The sequence below is a fragment of the Juglans regia genome, chromosome 6 (assembly GCF_001411555.2).
Source record: "Juglans regia cultivar Chandler chromosome 6, Walnut 2.0, whole genome shotgun sequence".
NCBI classification, from domain to species: Eukaryota; Viridiplantae; Streptophyta; class Magnoliopsida; order Fagales; family Juglandaceae; genus Juglans; species Juglans regia.
Window position 1 is genome coordinate 26335126 of NC_049906.1, and position 23768 is coordinate 26358893.

The following is a 23768-nucleotide window of genomic DNA, read 5'->3' on the forward strand; positions in this document are numbered from 1 at the left end:
AAATAAGACTGGAAGGAAACATAGATTAAGAGACTAACCCAAGACTTTGGCATCAATAACATTATGAGAAATGATACTTGCAGTCGTGAGCGTGCAGTCGCCGTGCAGTCGCTTTGAAAAAAGTGAATAAATAAGGGACCCACCTGAAAAGAAATTAATTTTTTAATAGTGAATCCCACTCTTTTTCAAAGCGACTGTACGGCGTTTGCGCATTCCACGACTGTATGTAGCATTACTCTAACATTATTAAATAAGACCCTTCCATGAAGTACTTGTAACGATGCTCACTAACCATATATAAGTACACCACCTGTGATATGCATTTCAAATAAAATTTGACACCTCGGTTCCATGTCTAATTAAAAATATTTATCGTGCAGAAATATCTACACTTCAAAAATATTTATCTTAATTTTATAGATTCTTTTAAATATATTTTTATTCTAATTTTTAGATTTTTTTTTATAAGGGTGTTGACATGGCATTTATATGTCATGTGTCAAGTTCTGATTGGTTAAACTAATTTCGAATAGATGAATGGACGGTAGAAAGACAAGAGGAAGGGCAGGTTTGGGGGATGAGATGAGAATTTTGTGTTTTGTTTTGACGTTTAAAATATTATGTTTTAATATTATTATTATTTTGAGATTTGAAAAAAATGTATTGAGATTTGAAAAAGTTGAATTGTTTATTATATTTTGTATGGAGATTTGAAAAATATGTAATGATGAGATGAGATGAGATAAGAATTTTGTGTTTTGTTTTGGTTACCAAACTTGCCCTGTTATAAAAATTTGCAAACTCATTGAGAAAATTTATAAATAATTTAAACTCGATAGAGTGATTTACAAATAGATTAAGGTCTCGTTTGGATATTGAGAAGAGATGAGAGATTTGTAAATAATAATAATTGTAGTAAAATAGTTTATGAATAGTAATAAATGGTTTGAGCTAAGATATTTTATAGATTTTGAGAAAAGAGAAAAAAATGAATAAAAATATTATAAAGTTAAAATATTGTTAGAATATAATTTTTTAATATAATTTTTATTTTGAAATTTTAAAAAAAATTAATTTTTTTCTTTATTTAAAAATATTAAAAAATTATAATAATTAAGTCATTATTAGATGAAAAGAAAATTAAAAATTAAAAAATATTTATATTTATGATATTTGGAGACTACCTTCAGCAAGAATGCATTATTGCTTTCCTTTCCTTGAAGACTTGATTGATGACTCCGTGATAGGGCTAAAGACTTGGAGCCAACGCTTTCCTTTCCTTCCAGCCAAACCAAGACTACAGCCTACAGCCTATAATATATATATATATATATATATATATATATATTGAGTAGATTATTATATATATATATTGAGTTCTTCTATTATTATATATATATATTGAGTTCTTCTATATACCACCGGCTCATGCAACCTTTGGGCAACAAAAAAAAAACAAATGCAAGAAACGAGAGAGAAGATTTATTTCAATACAGTAAAAGAAAACATGAAGAACAGCTCTGTTCCTCATAGCATCGTCATCGTTTTTGGATCTCCCGTGTGTGAATCATAGCTCTGTTTCCTTCCTCACTGCGTCATCTCCATGTGTGAATCATAGGGTACCAGTTTGGCCAGTTTTACCCATTTTTTTGTGGTCCATCTCTGTTCGACTAGTTTGACGGAGAAGAAGGTAAATCTCATCGTGAGCATGAAGAACTTGTAGATCAATCTTGTATTTTTTGTAGTTTTGTGTTGTCTCTGTGGCTAGCTTCAGTTATATCGAAATCATCAAGCCCTCATTTTCATGTGGGTGTCTACCATTTTGTTTGCTGTTAGAGTTTTATTTTTTTTGGTTGTATTTGGGCATTTGAAGGGGAGATTTGCGTGTGGGTGTCTTGTCATGACCATTTTGTTTGCTGTAAGTTGCAAAGATTGAGAAAAAGCGACAGATCATTTTCTGGTGAAAATGAATCCAGTTTGCTTTTTTTTTTTCTTGAAGCGACGGAAGAAAAGGAATGGAATGTAAAAGGTCTATTCTTCAAAATCTTTTGGTTTTATTTTTTTTTTTATTGAGTTTGTTCGATGGTATTACTGGATTCCTTCTCACCAGTTTGATATGGAAGTGGCACCCCATTAAATATTATGAAGATCATACTTACTTTTAAGCACCTATCATTATATTGATTGAATCTGCATTCTGTTCTTGGAATGTCCAAAGTGGGAATAGCAGCATGACTAACTAGATTTTTTTATGACTTATGAGAAAGGTGCCTCAAACTTATTAAATTTTAGATTGCTTAAAGATTTATTTACCAGGACCTTTTATATCATTAAACTGAAAAATTTTAGATTGCTTGTGGCCAGCTATTTTTAGGTTTACATATTTCCATTAGTATAAAAACATACTAATATGGTTAATCTGGAATAGTTATTACTTTTGAATACTTCCCATGCACTTACGTTGCACCTCTCTGCACTTTTAATAAAAATTTTGCATTAACTATCTAAACATAGTTGGGAATTTGTTATTTACTCCTCAGAAATGCAACAAAGCCTGTCTAGATTATTGTTATGACATAGGTTAGTACTCTGCACTTCAGAAAATACATATTTGAAATCATTGGCTCGAAGTAAGTAGGCAAAAGGTGTTGTCCTATTCTAATTAGCTAATGTCTTTCTTTAGCCAGATTTGAAACTTAGTTGTAAAAGTGATTGTATGTATATGATTACTCATTTTCGTATAATATAATTTTTTTTTTTTGTGCTCATCAATCATTTTACTTATAAATTTGTTTATTTTTATACTAATTACATTATTGATATATATATATATATATATAAGATCATGTGAATTATATGATAACATCATATCAATCAATTTCATTTTTAATATTTGATGTATTTACAACTAATTTGAATTGAATAACATAAGTTGTTATACTAAAGCGCCAATATATAGCTCTCCTTGGAATTATCAGCATGGAAAAAGGAGAAGAACACTCATCTCCTCTTATACCATCTAGCTCAAATCCTTTAACTGCTCCAAACCTTTCAAATTACATGCACGGTTGGCATGGACTAGTGGCTGCATGGTCACCGGCTTTTATGCCATACCCAAATGGCGACCAATATCCAAGCAACATTCAGGTGGTGATGCAACTCTGTTTTTGTATTTTTTTTAACATTATATTTTTTTGGAAGTTTAATAGCTTTCATTTTTGTGTTTTAAGCAAAATGTTGGTTACCATTTTCAGTATGGGATGAGACCTCCGATTTCTCTCATCACTACAAGCTCCGTAACAAGCTTAAGAGTTTGTACAGAGGATACACCCGATTGTAGGGAAACTGAAGCGCTATGTACTTCCTCTAAAGTCAATGAGGAAAGTAAAGAGGATAGTCATGCCAGGACACCTGAGTGTGTCCAAAAAGATGGTGGTGATGAAATTGAGGTTCCAAAGTCGGGGATGGAATTTAATTCTTTTGAAGAATTATTGAGTTATTATAAGGAATATGGCAAAAAATGTGGGTTTGGGGTGATGACAAAAAGGAGTAAGAAGGCGGACGATGGGACTATTAGATATGTCACCCTTGCTTGTGCCTGCGGTGGGAAGGCCCGGAATAAATCGTTGAATCTCGCCAAACCACGTCTGACAGGAAAGACAGAATGTAAGGCAAAGATTAATGCCTTAAAAGTTGAGAGAAATGTGCGGTTGACAACAGTTCATAATATCCATAATCACGGCCTTAGTCCACAGAAATCTCGCTTCTTTCGTTGTAATAGAGAAGTTAGCGAGACTGTAAAAAGAGTTCTAGATACAAATGACTTGGCTGGCATCCGAATGAATAAGAACTTTGGCAGTCTTGTTGTTGGCGCGGGAGGATTCGATAACCTCCCATTTTTTAGAAAAAGATTGTCGTAATTATATCGACAAGGCAAGACATTTGCGACTTGGGAAAGGTGGCGCTAGAGCACTTCGAGAGTATATTTTAAGGATGCAGTACAAAAATCCAGGGTTCTTTGCGTTGATGGATTTAGATTATGACGGGAGATTAAAGAATGTCTTTTGGGCAGACCCCCGTAGTAGGGCAGCATATCAGTTTTTTGGTGATGTGGTTACATTCGACACCACATATTTGACGAATAGATATGATATGCCCTTTGCACCATTTGTTGGTGTAAGCCACCACGACCAGTCAATTTTGTTGGGAGCATGGTTGATTTTTAGTGAGGATACGGAGACCTTTGTATGGTTATTCCAAACTTGGTTGCATTGTATGGATGGTATAGCTCTGAAAGCTATTATCACAGATCAGGACAGAGCAATGAAAAATACAATTTCTATTGTCTTTCCGGAAAGCCGACATAGATTTTGTTTATGGCATATACTGAAAAAAGTCCCCGAGAAGCTTGGCTCTCATGGTTCCTACAAAAGTGGGCTGAAAAGTGCATTGATGAAATGTGTCTATGACACTCAATCTGTTGAAGAGTTTGAGAAATGTTGGGATGAGTTAATCACCACGTACAACTTGCATGAAAATGCATGGCTGCAAAGTCTATTCGCTGAGCGTGAGCATTGGGTACTGACATTCTTGAAAGAGTTTTTTTGGGTTGGAATGAGTACAACCCAGTGGAGCGAGAGCATGAATGCATTTTTTTTTACAGTTATGTGCATTCTAAGACAAACCTGAAAGAGTTTGTGGACCAGTTTGACAACGAGCAAAAAAAGAAAATTGAGAATGAAAATAGCACGGACTTTCACTCATTCAATGTCACAATTCCCTGCATATCTAGATCTCCAATTGAAAAGAGATTTCAAGATTTGTACACGAATGCAAAATTCAGGGAAGTTCAACAGCAACTTACCGGCATCATCGATTTGGATCCAGTTTTACTTAAGAGGGATGGTGTAGTAAAAACCTATCTGGTAGAGGATGAAGTTTGTGTGGAAGAGTTCACTAAGTTGGTTACATATTCTGTGGACTTTAGTGAGGAAGATGCAGCTGCAAAGTGTTCTTATGGGTTATTTCAGATGAAGGGGATATTGTGTATGCACATTTTGACTGTATTTAAGTGTAACGGGATCAAATCATTACCAGATAGGTACATTTTAGATCGATGGCGGAAGGACATCAAAATGAGATACACGTTAATTCACAGCAGCTATGACGCAGGGGATCAGTGGGCAGATGCTAACAGATATTCAAGTCTACTGAATATTTGCTATAAGATGATTACTCATGCAGCGGGTTCGAAAGAGCATACTGAGGATGCAATTGCAATGTTATATGCAATGATTGACTTATATTCTGTGGACAACCAAGAACCCCCATCGATCACCCTAACGGATTCCAATGTTGGTTGTACGACGAAAGACACACCTACAGCTGGTAGTTCAAAGCAAGTATTCAGTCCACATGTTGTGAGAGGAAAAGGCAGACCCCCATATTTGAGGAGAGCATCTAGGATGGAGAAAGACATGCAGAAAGTTAAAGCGAAGACAAAGAAAGCACCAGTAAAGAGGAAAAGTAAACAAGTGCACATTTTAAAGATTTACATGTTTGTTTTATATTTTATTAATGCAAATATAATCTAATAAAAAAATGTTATTTGTTACTTGATTATTAGCGAGATGGACGAGATATACCAGTTATGGATACTTGCAGGAATTTATTTGGCCATTCAGAGATAGATATGTCTACAGCAGGTGGCATGCAGGTATATTATTAGTTATATATTTAAAATTGAATTACAATATTCTCCCGTTTCCTGACGAGTATTTATCACCAGTTTGTTCCAGACAGCTCAGCTTTTGACATAAGTGGAACCCAGCTCCAAGAAACAGTGATTCCGAGTCAACAAAGTGTTTGTTCACTAACATTTGAATATTTAAATAGTAATATAAATATCAGATTAATATTTGAATATTATTTGCTACAGATGCAATTTGGGTTGGATGGATCACAACCGGTGCAACTTGACTTGGATGGATCACAACCAGCGCAATGAGATGGTTGCATAATATTCTGATGTCCAATGTGTATATTTTGGTTGTAATTCATTGAAACACAAACATAACACATTTTTGTTGTGTATTGGATGTATTGGATGTATTGAATGTAATATTCTGATGAATAGTTTTTTTGTTGATGGAAATATGTGGAAATATGCTAATCGAAATATGTGGACAAATGGATCTTGAAATACCTTGCTCATGTTGTGAAAGGTCATGTAATATTCTGATGGATAGCTTTTTGTATTGAATATAATATTATGATGGATAGCTAGATAATGTAATTATTTGTATTTTTTGAGCTAATAATATTCTAATGGATAGCTTTATGATTCAAGTAGCCATGATTCCAAGAGTTTTTGCATTTTTGTTAGGCATTCCAAGAGTCAACATGAGTCACATTGATTTTTGCACAGGTTCTGATAATTTACAATAATAATAAAAAAGAACATGAGTCGCATTGATTTTTGCACAGGTTCTTGATAATTTACAAAAAAAATAAGGAACATAAGTCACTTTGATTTTTGCACAGGTTCCTGATAATTTACACAAATAAAGAACGAGTCACATAGATTTTTGCACAGGTTCCTGATAATTTACAAAAATAAAAAGAACATGACACATTGATTTTTGCACAAGTTTCTGATTATAAGAGTTTCATCCATGATTTACAAACCATGACACAACAACTACAAAGGCCCAATACAACCTTCCAAAAATCACCTAAATACTACTAAGCAATATGATACAACAACTACAAAAGCCTAATACAGTCGGAGTAGTGTGCGTAAACGCCTTATTTCATCCGCCATCTTACGGAGCTCAATCTCCCTCTTCTTGATATCGCGGAGTCTCTGCTCAACCTCTTTCTCATTCCTTAACATTTCATTTTTTCTTTCTTGTAGATCCAGGCTCTATGTATTGATCACTATCTGCCTCCTTGAAATACTTGCAGTATAGTAATCCCTGATATTTGCAAACATATATAAAAAATGTTAGATGTACGTAATATTAATCAATTATTAAACATGTTACATTAGAAGTCATGTAATTACCTTTAGAGCATTCAACAAATGCATGTGTAGCGATAGAGCACTCAATAACCAGCAATGAAAGCTCAAATAGTCAAAATATGAGACAAAGTTTTCCCAAACTGCTAACATCAAGGATCTTTTAATGGGAAGGAAAAAACAAATATAGTACTGATGTATAAAGCAAGACATTAGCTTTATTGAATTCCAATTGTGAGATGCAAGGATCTTTCCCAAACTGTGAGATGCAACAAATATATTTGTTATTACTTCACCCATTAACATATTCTATTGGGCAAAGCAGCTAAATATTAGCTTTATTGAATTCCCATTGAAAACCTTCAAGTTCAAATCTGGCTAAAGCAAGACATTAGCTAATTAGAATAGGATAGCACCTTTTGCCTACTTACTTCAATCCAGTGATTTCAAATATGTATTTTCTGAAGGACAGAGTACTGACTTTTGACATAACAATAATCTAGACAGGCTTTGTTGCATTTTTGAGGAGTAAATAACAAATTCCCAACTATGTTTAGACAGTTAATGCAAAAATTTTATTAAAAGTGCAGAGAGGTGCAACCAAAGTGCATGGGAAGTATTCTATAGTAATAACTATTCCTGATTAATCATATTAGTATGTTTTTATACAAAATTTAATAAGTTTGAGACACCTTTCTCATAAGTCATAAAAAAATCTAATTAGTCATCCTGCTATTCCCACTTTGGACATTCCAAAAACAGAATGCAGATTCAATTAATATAATGACAGGTGCTTAAAAGCAAGTATGATCTTCATAATATTTAATGGGCTGCCACTTCCATATCAAACTGGTGAGAAGGAATCCGGTAATACCATCGAACAAACTCAATAAAAAAAAAATACAACCAAAAGATTTTGAAGAAATACACCTTCTACAATCCATTACTTTTCTTCTGTCGCTTGAAAAAAAAAAAACAAACTGGATTCATTTTCACCAGAAAATGAACTATCTGTCGCTTTTTCTCAATCTTTGCAACTTACAATAAACAAAATGGTCACGACAAGACACCCACACGCAAATCTCCCTTTCAAATGCCCAAATACAACCAAAAAAATAAAACTCAACAACAAACAAAATGGTCACGACAAGCAAGAACAGATTTCATTTTGAGATACGTTAAATTATATTACTAATCTGCCAATAAGAAAATGCAATTAACTTGGTGCAATTAGATGCAAGAAAAACCATGATGCAGAAGACGGCTGGAGCCTATTAACTTCATGCATAAGAATGAATAGAAATTCCAAATATAGTTCCTTATGTGATGAAACTGCAAAGTAAGATTCTTTTTGCTTGCTAGAAACATATAGGATCTGGCTTGTCACATATAATTAAGATATAGTTTAATGTATCTTTGCTTACCAAATATATGAACGTGTCCAATACATTGTTGTTTGAGCTTTCATTGTTGGTTCAGTTAAATCATGTTCTGTATTATTAACTTGAACTGCATTTATTTAGTCTTTTTTTTTTTTCATTTTTATGGACCATGTATGTCTCAACCACCAGCAAAACAACCAGCAATAGAGCACTCAACAAATGGATGTGCAACAGATTTGAAATTTTCACTCTTTTAGCTAACAGTTAATACAACTATTTAAATCTCCATCAAGATATCTTCTCAAATCTGACAGACCAAAATTTCTCATGTTGTTGCTATATTATTGTAAATTTCTAGTCCAGGACTCGTGAAATTGAAACGTTATTTGTAATTGAAATCGAAATCAAAATCAAAATCAAAATCGGGGAGGTTACCTCAATGACTTGATTGATTGCCCAGATTCACAAAATCGCTTCCTTCCGTTTCGTGTGGGCGTCCGTGTCTCCAACAAATCTGCCTTCGTGTGCGAGCTTCGTGTTAGGGTTCGGGAGAAGGGGACGGACGCAGAGAGAAGGGAGAAGGGAGAAGGGGAAAAGTAAAACACACCGTTTCACTTGAGTCCATTTGGTCCTTCGGTTGACAGTTCTCTCTTAAATGAAACACACCGTCTCATTAAACTGATGTGGCGGTTACAATTCGGTTGCATGAGCCGGTTGCATTTAGCATTTTCGATATATATTAGCAGCTACCAATTTGAAATCAATTATATTAGATTCTTTGAAATTCGTGCATGAGTGTTCCCATGCATGATATCGTCACAAAGAGATTATAGCCACCATGATCGATATAAAAAGGTCATATGGTTGAAGGCTAAAAGCATATGTTTCACAACAATCCATTTAAACAGAAAAGCAAAGCTTAAGTACTAATGGCTTACGCAATGCATCTTAGCATTCTTGATTCAATCCAAAATTGCAAACTCTCTACATTGCTCCCACCTAAAAGACCCGTCTCAACTTTAACAAGAGGAAAAGGTGGCGATGTATCTCATCCTTTCCAAAGAATGGCTCCTGAAGAAAACTCAAGTATTGACTCTACTATTGTCCGACGATCAGCAAATTACCATCCTACCATTTGGCATTATGATTACATCCAATCAATAAGAAGCGAATAGGTGGTAAAGTGTGCGATTTCTATTTTTTTATTGTTTGTCTCAATAGTTTTTATAATTGTTGTTGGTTTATTTGAGAATTGGTTTATTTGTTATTTTGGATAAATATCAACTAGTTAGATATTAATTATTTATAAACTTTTGAAAATTTTCTAATTCAATAGAGGTTTTACTTGTTAGTTGTAAAATTCAATATTAGATCTTTTATTTACTTATTTATTTAATTTATTAATTATTAAATCTTATTTAAAAAATAAAAATAAATAAACAATTCGAGCTCGAGCTCGAGCTTGAGTTGAGAGTTTAGCTTATTGAGTCGAGCTCGAACAAAGAATAAAAAAAATCTCGAGCTCGAGTATTTTGAGTTGAGCCGAGCTTAGCAAACCAAAGATCGGCTCACTCGGCTCGATTACAACCCTAATCTCATGATCAAATATTTTTTCTTAGGAAAGTGTTTGACCCTTAATATATTTTATTTATTTATTTATTTTTAAATAGTTAAAAAAGTTATCACTAGCTACTCTTAGGTCTCGTTCACTTTTACAAAAATTTTCATCGCATCTTATTTCAACTAATTATTACAGTTTTTTCAAATTCTCATACAAAATAAATAAATAATTCAACTTTTTCAAATATCAAAACAAAAATAATATTAAAAAATATATTTTAACAATATTTATTCAACTTTTAGCTTTTAAATTTTATTTCAATTCATCTCATCTCATCTACAAAAATAAACGAGGCCTTATTTTTTTTAAAAAAAAAAAACAATGTTTAAGAATGCTAAACAAAGTCTGAGTTAAAAGGAACCTGAAATGTGTCGTACTATATGTGTGGTGTGGAGAAGCCTGAGTTAAAAGATTTTGGTTTAAGACTTTATTCACCATGGATCTTTCAGGAAACACGCTAACACTAGGTAGACTTTCAAAGCCACAAGCTACCTTTATTGATACATATTACTTAGTCTAAAGAAAATTTTATGCTATTCTGTTCTTTAAAATATTTTAATCAGGTGGGAGATTGTTGGTTTTGTAACTTAGAAATGATTAAAATATTTGATGTAAAATGAAAATAATGTGAACCATTACCATTGTTCAATGTATCGGTTCGGTTATCTAGGTTTAAATGAAAATGTGTCTTGGTACTTGAACCAATGTATGCCTCTTAGAGATATGAGCCTTAATCGCTTCCCAACCAAACAAAGGGTTGTGCCATTTGGTGAATTAGAAACATTTTCAATGTATTCTCTAATATTTGAGAAGTTGTGACTTCTCAAAAGTGTTCATTCATTTAAATAAGTTGTGACTTTTCACAAGTGTCTTTTTAAATAATATTTGTCCGTTGGAAGAAGAAATGGGGAAGAAATGTTTCTTCCCTATTCCTTAAACACGCCCTAGACTTATCTAGGGTGTCTATATTTTTATTTTATTTTTGTATACCTATTACAAAACCTAACGAAGACATTCTGTTTAGTAAATAAACTTCTTGCAATGACTTTTCAAATGCAAAGTCGTTGCATCAAGTGCCGCAACGTTCGAACGTTAGTCTATTTACGTTCGAATGTTGAGACCCTAATGGTTCCAGTGGATCACACGGGAAAATTCCCACCATTTTTTCATTAACGTTCAAATGTTAATCCATACACGTTCGACCATTCGAACGTGTATTTGAATGGTAGTCTATTTATGTTCGAACGTTTGAACATATCATTTCAACGTTTGAACGTCACCAATAACATTCAAACGGTTTTGTATTTCCATACAATTAATTATATAATTATGTTTTAAATTAAGAATATTTTTGCAAAATATGATTATTTTTACAAATTATTTTATAAAAATACTCCTCATTTAAAGTATGGTCTACGAAAAGATTATAAAAATGATTATATGTCTTGTTATAAATGCATACATGAATTTAATTATATTGTGAATTGTTTTTCCATTATATATATAGTATTAGTGTATAGTAAGTATATAGTAACATACAAATATACTAGTTATTATTATATTGGACTATAATATATATAATACTATATAGTATACTAATATATAGTAATACTAATATAATATTATTATTAAGAACATAATATATTCTTAAAATCTAATATCAATTATTGGGAATTAATTGACACTATTAGTATCGAACATTACTTTAATTTCATTACTTTATACTTTAATAATTTATCCAACATTATTAACACAATTTCAGAAGTTTTAAAATTCTTAATAAATTGCTTTATTTAAAATTACTAATATGATGTTCACATTTAGAAATAAAACAGTATATATTTAATTAACGAGGAACAAATTAATGCATAACATAGACATTTGGCTATAATTAATAAAACTAACAACAATATACTATATTATGCTATATGTTACAATATACATTATAATATATAACATATATTAATAATATAATATATTATTAATCGATTTTTGGAAATTCAATGGCAAAATGTTCGAACATAATATTTTCTCAGGTTCGAACGTTTCCTTCTACATTCGAATGTTAGAATGATGTTCAGATATTTTGTGTATATAAGCCCCAAACCGAAACGGGGAAATGTCATTTTCACGTCGTTACCAATATCTCTCCACCGTTGCATGCCGCCACTAAACCCCGCCACAACCGTCACAAAAAGGTAAGAATCTCTCTTTTGTCCTCTTACATGTCTCTTTTCAAGATTTAGTAGGAAACTTGTAAACCGAACTCTAGTGGTAGCCAGATTTTCAACTCTATTTTCCAGCCACCACGGGTTGCTATTGGCCAAATGGTCACCGTAGAAAAATTTCTTGAAGGGTATACTTCATTTCTTTGGTGGCATTTGCCCACTTAGAATCGTGGTACGTGATTTTCGAGAATGGCTGAGTCAGCCATTCTGTGTCGTAACATTCAAATGTTTTGACAGAACGTTTGAACTTACGACGTTTCAAGTACATAGCCATTATGCCTTCCACGTTCGAACGTACATAATAGAGGTTTTACTTGTTAGTTGTAAAATTCAATATTAGATCTTTTATTTATTTATTTATTTATTTTATTAATTATTAAATCTTATTTAAAAAATAAAAAAAATAAACAATTCGAGCTTAAGCTCGAGCTCGAGTTGAGAGTTTAGCTTATCGAGTCGAGCTCGAACAAAGAATAAAAAAAATCTCGAGCTCGAGTATTTTGAGTTGAGTTGAGCTCGGCAAACCAAAGATCGGCTCACTCAGCTCGATTACAGCCCTAATCTCATGATCAAATATTTTTTCTTATGAAAGTGTTTGACCCTTAATATATTTTATTTATTTATTTATTTTTAAATAGTTAAAAAAGTTATCACTAGCTACCCTTAGGTCTCCTTCACTTTTACTAAATTTTTCATTGCATCTCATTTCAATTAATCATTACAATTTTTTCAAATTCTCATACAAAATAAATAAACAATTTAACTTTTTCAAATATCAAAGCAAAAATAATATTAAAAAATATATTTTAATAATATTTTATTCAACTTTTGGCTTTTAACTTTTATCTCAGCTCATCTCATCTCATCTACAAAAATATACGAGGCCTTATTTTTTTTTTTTTAAAAAACAATGTTAAATGCTAAACAAAGTCTGAGTTAAAAGGAACCTGAAATATGTCGTATTATGTGTGTGGTGTGGAGAAGCCTGAGTTAAAAGATTTTGGTTTAAGACTTAATTCACCATGGATTTCTCAGGAAACACGCTAACACTAGGTAGACGTTCAAAGCCGCAAGTTACCTTTATTGATACATATTACTTAGTCCAAAGAAAATTGTATTTTATTCCGTTCTTTAAAATATTTTAATCAGGCGGGAGATAGTTGGTTTTTCAACTAAGAAATGATTAAAATATTTGATATAAAGTGAAAATAATGTGAACTCTTACCATTGTTCAATGTATCGGTTCAGTTATCTAGATTTAAATGAAAATGTGTATTGGTACTTGAACCAATGTATGCCTCTTGGGGATATAAGCCTTAATCGCTTCCCAACCAAACAAAGGGTTGTGCCATTTGGTGAATTAGAAATATTTTTAATATATTCTCTAATATTTGAGAAGTTGTGACTTCTCAAAAGTGTTCATTCATTTAAATAAGTTGTGACTTTTCACAATTTTTACATGTAGACTTTTAACAAGTGACTTTTTACATGTACCATTTCATTTAAATAAGTTGTGACTTTTCACGAGTCCTCTTTCATTCTCTATAAATAGGGAACCCCATCCACAAATTCATGATCTTCAAATTCTCTACAAAAATTAGAGAAATACTTCCTCTTTCTTTTTGTCTTTCTTTCTTTGGGCTTTGGATATTTTATAATGGGTTCGAGGATTTCCTTTTGTGTGCACCGACGAGAAGATTAACAGGAATCGATATTATTGTATCTTAGGAGTAGACTGTCAAGAAGCTTAGTGCATGTTTATAATTGGAGACGGCAGAATCTACTCTAAGGAAAGTATCCATCTCAACGTGCCTTAATACCAGATTCTTTCTTTCTAATTTATTATTATTATTTTATATATTCTTTAGTTTACAAAATATTTCAAAATATTTTCCAACACCTACTACTTATTCAAACTTCTTGACAAAATTCGTCTGACTGATCACGTGCACATACCATCCAAAAACATGGTTTTCTCAACAAAACAGGATATCTTTATATATTATTCACAACGCTAATCTGTCTTATATATGTTGTCAGCTACACACGTGGGAAAGGGACTTTTTTCTTCTTTTGGGTTGTTGGCACATTTGATTTTTTTATTTATTTATTTAATGATTAAAGAAATAATTTTAATTGTATTGATATATTATTTTTTCTACCATCTACCAACTCGATGGATACGAATGCTACACAAAATCAATTTGAAACCGATCCGTTTAATTATATATATTAGCTAGCAATTATATATATATATTAGCAGCTGCCAATCCTGATCACTAGTCGGCTCCCTTGACAAACTCTAATAATATATACAAGATTCTTTGAAATTCGTGCATGAGTCATGTTCCTATATTTGCATGATATTTAAATATTGCTATTTTCTTGATGAGATTTAAATATTGCTATTTTCAAAGACAGATAGGCCTGAGTTCGAGAATTCCTAGCACGTGCTTCTTTATAAACAAGTGACTCCCTGGGAGTGCGCCATCGTTACTAGGAAGACTTTGTCGGTTTTTTTTTTTTTGTTTGAAACCAGGAAGACTTTGACGGTTGATTGGGAGTGCCAACATTCTGTAGTACTAGATTGATCGTTTAGACCACCAGATATGACAATTCTTCAATACATGGCCAGGCTTCCAGAAAAATTGTCACGTGCTTCTTATCACCATCTCATAATTAAGAGAAATGATATTTATAGTCATGAGTGTGTAAATAACGTACAGTCATTTAAAAAAAAAAAAATAAATATGAAATCTACATGAAAATAAATTAATTTTTAAATAGTGAATCTTACTCTTTTTCAAAGTGACTGCACGACATTTGCGCGTTTTACGATTGTATGTAAAATTATTCCATAATCAAATATTTTTTCTTGGAAAAATGTTAGTTTGCCACGTCATAGATTTGTATAGGGTTTGACCCTTAATATATTTTATTTATTTATTTATTTTTAAATAGTTAAAAAAGTTATCACTAACTATCTTTTAAGTTTCATTCAGTTTCACAAAATTTCTTATCTCATCATATTTTATAAGATCACTATAATTTTTTTAAATTACCACACAAAATAAAATAAACAATTCAACTTTTTAAATATCAAAACAAAAATAATATTTAGAAAATATATTCTAATAATATTTTATTCAACTTTTAACTTTTATCTCAATTCATCTCTTCTCATCTACGAAAACAAATGAGTCCTTAGTGTGTATTTTTTTTTTAAACATATTGTTTAAAAATACTAAAAAAAATCAGAATAAACTAGCGGTATAGTCCAATAACTTAGACTGTTAAAAAAAAAATCACTTGTTTAACAGATGCGAATTGTCTTTAATTATAGATTGTTTGGATGAAGTTTCCTCCAATTCAATATGGTAGGAAACTCTGTCCAATAAACAAAATACACCATTCGGCAATGGCACAATTGGACTCCTCACCTCTAGATCTATCGGTTGTCGATTTTACTGCTCCTCCCTCCTCCACAGGTGTGATAGGCCCATGCACGGGCACCAGCGCTCGTCCCTCCAATGAGCCATGCCACCGACTAGACCATCCAATTTTAAATTTATGACTATCTTGGGAAAAAGAATGTGAATATTTTCGTCAATGAATACAACTTTTTAATATATTTTAACATTCTTAATCATTAAGAAAAAAAAAAAAAAAAACACAACTTCACTAATAGTCACTTTTTTAATCATTATGTAAAAATTAAAAAACTAAAAAAATTAAAATAATCAAGCGGTAAATTTGATCAAGGGCTCCATTAGCATTGTTCTTTAGTTTATTGTATATCAATCAGTATCATTGATTTATTCTATCTTTATTATTTCTCTAGTCTCATTTCCCTATAAATAGAGACATATATTATCTTTATTTTGTTTTATTTTTTAGTAATGCTACTTATCATCTCTTTTACAATCATCTACTGATTATCTCATGATGTGATATTAAATGATTAAAAAATATGTATTATATTTCACATGTAGGCTTATTATTTAATATCACGTTAAGGAATATTGAGATGATGATGATAAAAAATTGATAAATAGATTTTTCTTTTATTTTTAATTTCTACATTTTGTACGCCATCTTCACGTGGTTGGTCTTTGCTGCCGCTAATTAAGTAAGCTTTCATGACTCCATGAAAGCAGGCTATCAACTCCAATACGTACTACTTATTCAAACTTCTTGACAAAATTCGTCTGACCGATCACATATCATCCAAAAACATCGTTTTCTCAACATAACATGATATCTTTATATATTATTCACAACGCTAATCTGTCTTATATTGCCAGCTACACGCGTGGGAAAGGGACTTTTTTCTTCTTTTGAGTTGTTGGCATGCATTAAGTAAATTTTATCTTTCCGTAAAAGTAAGATAGACTTTGGAAATCACATCTGATTTTATATATATTAATGGTATAATAGGCTGGAAATCTTTTCTACCCTCTACCAACTCCATCAGTGCTACACAAATATTTCCGTTAGTTATATTCAGCGTACACGACATTTATTCGATGGGACCCTTTCGAATTTCGCAATCAATCTATTGACGATCAAATCCTCCTGAACTCTGCAATTCAAGTTGCATATAATTGAATCTTCTATTTTAGATAATTTCGATATTCTTAGGATAATTTCCTTTTATGTATCTATTTTTAGAAACTATTTTCTAGATTTTTAAAATAGATTGTAGCCACATTTATTTTGTTTATGGATTTGAGTTTTGACATATATTTAATCTCGTCTTGTGGGATGAATAGAGAGTTTTGGTTCTTAATCGTAGTTTTAGTTTTAGTGTTTGGTTTTTGAGTTTTGAGTTTTGAGTTTTAGAGAGTCTAAATTTAGGTTTCCATAGTTCAGAGTTTGTTATTTGAGTTTCTTTCAATGATGCAGATCTGGAGAAGTAGAGGCGAGAGCCGCATGATTCATCAACTAACTCCAACGAAGAACACCAGTTTTATTCTTTTTCTTTTTAATTTTATTATGAACTAATTTTATTTTCTAGGGCTTTGAAGTAACCTAACATTGAACACACAGTTGATATTTCAAGTTATTTTGTTTTCAATATTTCTATATATGATTGAGTGTTTATTCCTTGTTCTTAATGCTTGCAATTTTCTAACTAACTATTGTTCGATCTTTTGGATTGCAATGAGACCAAGAGTTGATTTGTGATTAAAGCTCTATGATTAAACACCATTAGTTGAGCAAAAGCAGAGATGCGTTACCGCGACTAGTGTGATTTTCAAGAAAAATCTAAAGAACTTAATGATTCTCCAATTAGTTAAATTCACATAGAGATATTGACTTATTAGTTGGAGATATTTTTGGTTTTGTGCAAGAGAAAATATTGAATAGTTAAGGGATTTTTAACATCAACTTTGGATAATCGAGATTCTATAACAAGGAATAATAAATTATGTGGGATTTGTTAGGTGAAGTCAAATGCTCTAGATCTATTCTTATTATTTTTAAAATCTCAATTTTAATGTTCTTTTCTTCAGCTTAATTTAGATAAACCATTCTTCAAATTTTATTTTTCCAAATAGTAATTAATTTAGTCATTTTCAATACTCAATAGCATAATTATTTTATGTGGGTTCGATTACCGTTTTCTTTAAAACACTTTACTACTTGTTATGATTCTGTGCATTTGTAGATATATTTTTATGTGAACATCGATCTTACAAAAAATACCCCGAGGATCAATCTACTTTTATCCTCTTTAAACCCAAGCATAAGAGAACAGTTGAGACTCCAATCAGGCAAGAAATATTTAAATATTGCTATTTTCTTGATGAGATTTAAATATTGCTATTTTCAAATACAGACCATTCATGCATGTTGAAAAATTCGTTGCAAGTTAGACAACCAGCTGAGAGGCACGTGGGGCAAGAAAACAAGCCTGATCAGTTCGAGAATTCCTAGCTCGTGCTTCTGAAACAAGTGACTCCCTGGGAGTGCCATCGCTACTGGGAAGACTTGACGATTCATTAGCCTAGCCAATATTCTGTAATACTAGATTGGTCTTTTAGACCACGAACTATGACAATTCTTTAATACGTACATGACCAGACTTCTAGAAAAATTGTCACGTGCTTCTTATCAAATATTTTTTTCTTAGGAAAATGTGAGTTTGCCATGTTATTTATTTATTTATTTTTAAAAAGTTAAACATAGGTCTCATTCACTTTCACAAAATTTCTCATCTCATCTCATTCCATCTAATCATTATAATTTTTTTAAATTCTTACACAAAATAAAATAAACAATTCAACTCGATTTTATATTTCCGTAAAAGGAAGATAGACTTTGAAAGTCACATTTGATTTTATATAGATTAATGGTTTAGTGGGCTGGAAAATTTTCCTACCATCTACCAACTCGATCGATACGAATGCTACCAATTATATATATATAGATATATATATTAGCAGTTACCAATTTGAAATCAATTTCTTCACAAACTCTTATAATATATCGTCATGATTCTTTGAAATTCGTGCATGACTGTTCCCATGCATGCATGATATCGTCACAAAGAGATTATAGCCACCAGGATCGATATAAAAAGGTCATATGGTTGAAGGCTAAAAGCATATGTTCCACAAGAATCCATTTAAACAGAAAAGCAAAGCTTCAGTACTAATGGCCTACGCAATGCATCTTAGCATTCTTGATTCAATCCGAAATTGCAAACTCTCTACATTGCTCCCACCTAAAAGATCCGTCTCAGCTTTAACAAGCCCAAAAGACTCTACCATTGTCCGACGATCAGCAAATTACCATCCTACCATTTGGCATTATGATTACATCCAATCAATAAGAAGCGAATATGTGGTAAAGTGTGCGATTTCTATTTTTTTATTGTTTTTCTCAATAGTTTTTATAATTGTTGTTGATTTATTTGTGAATTGGTTTATTTGTAGGGGGAGTTATTCACCCGAAAGATTGATAAGCTCAAGGGAGAAGTAACAATGATGTTTCACAACGTGGTGGATCCCATAAAGCAACTTGAGCTGATTGACACTTTGCAAAGACTTGGAGTGTCTTACCACTTTGAGGACGAAATAAGGAGGATGTTGGAAAATAAACACATTACTAATCATAATGGTGATGTTTGCGAGAAGCAAAGTTTATATGCCACTGCTGTTGAGTTTAGGCTCATGAGACAACATGGATTTGATGTACCTCAAGGTAAACAACATACTAGTAATGCTTTGACAAAAATAAATATCATACTCATAAACCATCATTTATTTTTTAACAATTGGTGAGCATTGCTGATTGCAGACACTTTCAAACGTTTCTTCAGTGAAAAGGGGGATTTCAAAGAATGTCTATGTGATGATATTGAAGGAATGCTTGCTTTGTATGAAGCCTCATTCCACTTGAGAGAAGGCGAAAGCATCTTGGAGGAAGCAAGAGATTTTGCAACCAAACATCTTAAAGAGTATGTGGATCAAAGTAAAGATAAATATCTTTGTACGATGGTGAATCATGCCCTAGAGCTTCCATTGCATTGGAGAGTGATGAGGTCTGAAGCAAGGTGGTTCATTGATGCATATAGAGGAAGAGAAGATATGAACCCTACCTTGCTTGAGCTTGCAGAATTGGATTTTAATATGGTACAAGCAGTTCACCAAGAAGATCTAAAAGAAGTGTCGAGGTAAAAAGACATGTTTATCCTCATTTTATAACTTGGATCTTAGCCTAAAAAGCTACAAGGAGGTTTAGGACATGTTTGGATACTTGAAGTATTTTAGAAATTGTGAATAGTATAGTGAAATGATTTGAGTGAAAATGTTTTATAAGAGTTTTGAGAAAGAAGAAAGAAAAAGTTGAATAAAAATATTATAAAATTAAAAAAATTGTTTGAATATAATTTTTGAATATAATTTTTATTTTGAAGTTTGTAAAAATTATATTGATTTTTGATTTTGAATATTGATTAGGTAATGATTAGATCAAAAGATTGGAAATTTGAAATTGAAAAGTATTTTCGGTTTGAGTAACATTTGTGAATGAAATTTTGAGAATTCGCATGTTTGCCAAACATCCCCTTACTTGATATATATTAGCTTAGAGAGGAAAGAAAATGCAATATATGCTCTATTTCTAAAACTAATATTATTTTCTTGTCTCGTACAAAAGGTGGTGGAGGAGCACTGGCCTTGGAGATTTGAGCTTTGCAAGGGATAGAGTGGTGGAAAATTTCCTTTGGGCAACGGGAGCATTATTTCAACCTCAATTTGGACATGAGAGGAGAATGTTAGCCAAGCTCGGTGCATTGTTGACAATAGTAGATGATGTCTACGATGTCTATGGCACTTTTGAAGAACTTGAGCTCTTCACGGATGCTATTGAAAGGTTTGTATTAATAGTAGCACACCTCAAATACTTCAAATATGGCTGCTTATATTTGATGCAAATACTTACATATAATTTGTTCATGTGATCTAGATGGGATGTCAATGAAATGGGAAAGCTTCCCTATTATATGCAAATTTGTTTCCTTTCTGTCTACAACACGGTTAATGAAATGGCTTTTGATACTCTCAAGGAAAAGGGATGCAACATCGTTTGGTACATGAGAAAGGCGGTAAGGCTCGGATTTTCTTATTCATCACTATTTACCCTAGAACTTTTTATCTATAATAACTCTTCTAATTCATTGATCCACCACAAATCTTTTAGTGGGCAGATATATGCAAATCTTATTTGTTGGAGGCAAAATGGTTTTACAACGGATATACACCAAGCCTTCAAGAATACCTTGAATATGGATGGATGACAATAACAATAGCAAATATATTGGTGCATTGTTATTTTTTCGTCACAAATCCCATAACAAAGGAAGCCTTGGATTCATTGGAAGAGTATCCCGATATAATTCGTTTATCATCATTCATTGTGCGACTTGCAGATGATCTCGGAACATCTACGGTTAGGAAAACATACTATCCTAATTCTTTTATCAACATTTATTTGGGATACTTCACATGAACAAAGGATAACATGTTTTTATGTGTTTTTTAACCCAGGAAGAGTTAAAGAGGGGGGATAATCCTAAATCAATCCAATGCTACATGAACGACACTGGTGCTAGTGAAGAAGATGCTCGTCAATACATGAGGTCCTTGATTAGTGCAACATGGAAGACAATTAATGGAAATCGCATTGCAAGTTCTCCATTCTCTGAAACATTTAATGAGATCGCAACGAACATTGCAAGGATGTCCCAGTTCATGTACCAGCATGGAGATGGACACGGCATTGTAGACCGTGAGACTAAGGACCGCGTGCTAGCATTGTTTATTCACCCCATTCCCATAGCTAAGAATTGATGAATGATTGGCTAAATCACACATATATTTCTAATTTTTTCCATGTTTAGTTCTTATATTTGGGGACTGGATCATATGTCAAAGGTAACTTGTCTTTTTACCTCACTAATAATACCGTTCCTTGCGAAAATAAATGATGTACAAGCCAATCTAAATTCAATATGTCTCTTATTTCTCTTGGAAAGAAATACAAGTTTGATCTCTATTACATTATAGATATATCGCATGCTACATTTCTTTCCTGACATATATATATATATATACCTGCATGCACACGATGCAGATTGAGCTGAATTGATTTCTGACTGCGTGCATGTAACTATTTTTACGTACTTTTTTATTGTTCGTCTCAACAAGTTTTAAATAGTTTTTTGTAATGTCTTTTTAATGTTCTCATTAAGATTGGGAGTTATAATGGATTTTTTTTTTTTTTTTTACTATAAAACATATATTTCGTTTCAAAGATTAAACATTACACAGTTTGTCAAACAGCAACTCCCTGCACACTTCCTCAGGGCATTCCTCAATCCAAACTAATTCCTCTCTAAGAGGTAAAGCCAATCTAGCCAGTTTGTGTGCTACCTTATTTCCTTCCCTATGATCATGTATAATATCCCATCCCTCTCTATTAACAAAGAAAGCTCTAATATCATCAATCAAATGTCCATACCAGAGCACGTCTTTTCTGCTATCAACAACTTGCACCACTACCAGTCAAGTTCAACTCCACACACAATTCTACTACCCTTCACAAAGCTATAATCTTAGCCACCATTGACTTAAAGACACCCTTCTTGCTCATACATAGTGAAATCTGAACTTCCTCCATTGAATCTTTTATGATAATGCCATCGCCCATTTTGCTATTCTTCAAGTCCATAGTAGCATCACAATTCAGCTTTAATCTATAATTTGTTGCTGCCTTCCACCTAATCCGATCTCTCACCACACCTTGAGGATGAACTGCTAATTTGGTCCCCTCTTGAGCCAGTTGAAACATCTCCAGACTTCTCTTTGCACCTTGTATTAGCAATTCTCTTTGCACCTTGTATTAGCAAACTTGAATTTGTGATGATTTGTTCAAAGAAAAAATCTATTTCTGCGCATCCAAAGATCCCTCATAGTGTCAGCCACCCATTCTAACTCATCTGCAGATACTCTCTTACAAAGAGAGTCCCATAACACCATGAAGTCCTTCTCTGATCCATGCCATTTCTGAATGGAAGCAGGAAATTCTAGCCACACATCAAAAGCTATGCACAGTAGCCCCATAACACATGCTCTACAGTCTCCACTTCCCAAATCTTCCTTATGAACAAGTTTTTCTTGGTTGGAAGACATTCATTTAAAGTCTTCCTCAAAAAGGTCTTTACATTACCCGAGACATTCAACCTCCATAGCCTCCTCCATACTTCTATTAAGCTATCCATCTCACGGATTAATTGTTGGATCATTAATTGAGTGCTTATTACTAAAAAGAACCATCTAGCTTAACCCATAAGAAAAAAAAAGGTCTGCATTATTTTATTTTGGAACAAAACGCCTCTTGGTCCCGCCTCCTCCACATTATGGTTCGAGATAAATGGTTTTTTCCTTAAGAAAACAAGACAAACACTAAAGTAGTTTTTTATTGTAGCGTCTTTTTAATGTTCTCATAACGTGCATAGCACGTTTGCCTAGTTGCATTGCACGTTATGCCCAGTTATCAAAACTACATGCTTACTTATCTGGTTATGTCATCCCTATTTTTTGCAAATTTTATGTAATGATTATTGACATTTTTTCCCCTCTTAAATATGAGAATTTACACGTTTAAAATGCTCCAAAAAAGAAAACAAATAATGCTAGTTATAATTATAAGTTGTGCAAAAATCAGGTATTATTTTTAAAAAAGAGTCAATTTTTTATTGAGACAATCATTTTTTTATATAGATCTTATATTTAAGTTCCTTTTTTAAAAGAGTATGTAGTGCTTGCACAGTTTATAATTGCAAATATCATTTCTAAACAAAATAAGTAGGTACTAATGGTTACCAAAAGGGAAATATTTTAGTAACAAAAGAATTATATAAAAATAAATCATAAACTTATGTGGGTTGATATAATAAGTTTGATTGTAAAGTTACTTTTGTTATAAAGTAGATCTAAAGAATACCA

At 32.3% G+C, this 23768-nt stretch overlaps 3 protein-coding genes across 3 annotated transcripts; all 3 read left to right on the forward strand.

Annotated features, from left to right (window-relative positions):
* Positions 1 to 2979: 2979 nt before the first annotated feature.
* Positions 2980 to 4287, forward strand: LOC118348657 (protein FAR-RED IMPAIRED RESPONSE 1-like). The gene is made up of 2 exons (XM_035690730.1): positions 2980 to 3147; positions 3255 to 4287. The coding sequence occupies exons 1-2, from the start codon at positions 2980 to 2982 to the stop codon at positions 3918 to 3920; spliced, it is 834 nt and encodes a 277-aa protein (XP_035546623.1). The 3' UTR covers positions 3921 to 4287.
* On the forward strand, positions 4027 to 6447 carry LOC118348658 (protein FAR1-RELATED SEQUENCE 5-like). The gene is made up of 4 exons (XM_035690731.1): positions 4027 to 4578; positions 4680 to 5526; positions 5627 to 5716; positions 6428 to 6447. The coding sequence occupies exons 1-4, from the start codon at positions 4027 to 4029 to the stop codon at positions 6445 to 6447; spliced, it is 1509 nt and encodes a 502-aa protein (XP_035546624.1).
* Positions 6448 to 18868: 12421 nt separating this feature from the next.
* LOC118348772 (myrcene synthase, chloroplastic-like) lies at positions 18869 to 21826 on the forward strand. The gene is made up of 7 exons (XM_035691246.1): positions 18869 to 19104; positions 19194 to 19461; positions 19558 to 19933; positions 20419 to 20634; positions 20728 to 20866; positions 20962 to 21210; positions 21309 to 21826. Exons 1-7 carry the CDS (start codon positions 18913 to 18915, stop codon positions 21609 to 21611), a joined length of 1743 nt encoding a protein of 580 aa, XP_035547139.1. The 5' UTR covers positions 18869 to 18912; the 3' UTR covers positions 21612 to 21826.
* The last annotated feature ends 1942 nt before the right edge of the window (positions 21827 to 23768 follow it).

What these genes read in the sequence shown, in the direction of transcription:
- LOC118348657 (XM_035690730.1), top strand. Translation starts at nt 2,980, where the DNA reads ATGGAAAAAGGAGAAGAACACTCATCTCCTCTTATACCATCTAGCTCA. An exon ending in AATATCCAAGCAACATTCAG is followed by an intron (nt 3,148 to 3,254) that starts GTGGTGATGCAA and finishes TACCATTTTCAG; the next exon opens with TATGGGATGAGACCTCCGAT.
- LOC118348658 (XM_035690731.1), top strand. Translation starts at nt 4,027, where the DNA reads ATGGATTTAGATTATGACGGGAGATTAAAGAATGTCTTTTGGGCAGAC. An exon ending in TCGCTGAGCGTGAGCATTGG is followed by an intron (nt 4,579 to 4,679) that starts GTACTGACATTC and finishes GTGCATTCTAAG; the next exon opens with ACAAACCTGAAAGAGTTTGT. An exon ending in CTACAGCAGGTGGCATGCAG is followed by an intron (nt 5,717 to 6,427) that starts GTATATTATTAG and finishes ATTTTTGCACAG; the next exon opens with GTTCTGATAATTTACAATAA.
- LOC118348772 (XM_035691246.1), top strand. Translation starts at nt 18,913, where the DNA reads ATGGCCTACGCAATGCATCTTAGCATTCTTGATTCAATCCGAAATTGC. An exon ending in TTCACGGATGCTATTGAAAG is followed by an intron (nt 20,635 to 20,727) that starts GTTTGTATTAAT and finishes CATGTGATCTAG; the next exon opens with ATGGGATGTCAATGAAATGG. An exon ending in ATGATCTCGGAACATCTACG is followed by an intron (nt 21,211 to 21,308) that starts GTTAGGAAAACA and finishes TTTTTAACCCAG; the next exon opens with GAAGAGTTAAAGAGGGGGGA.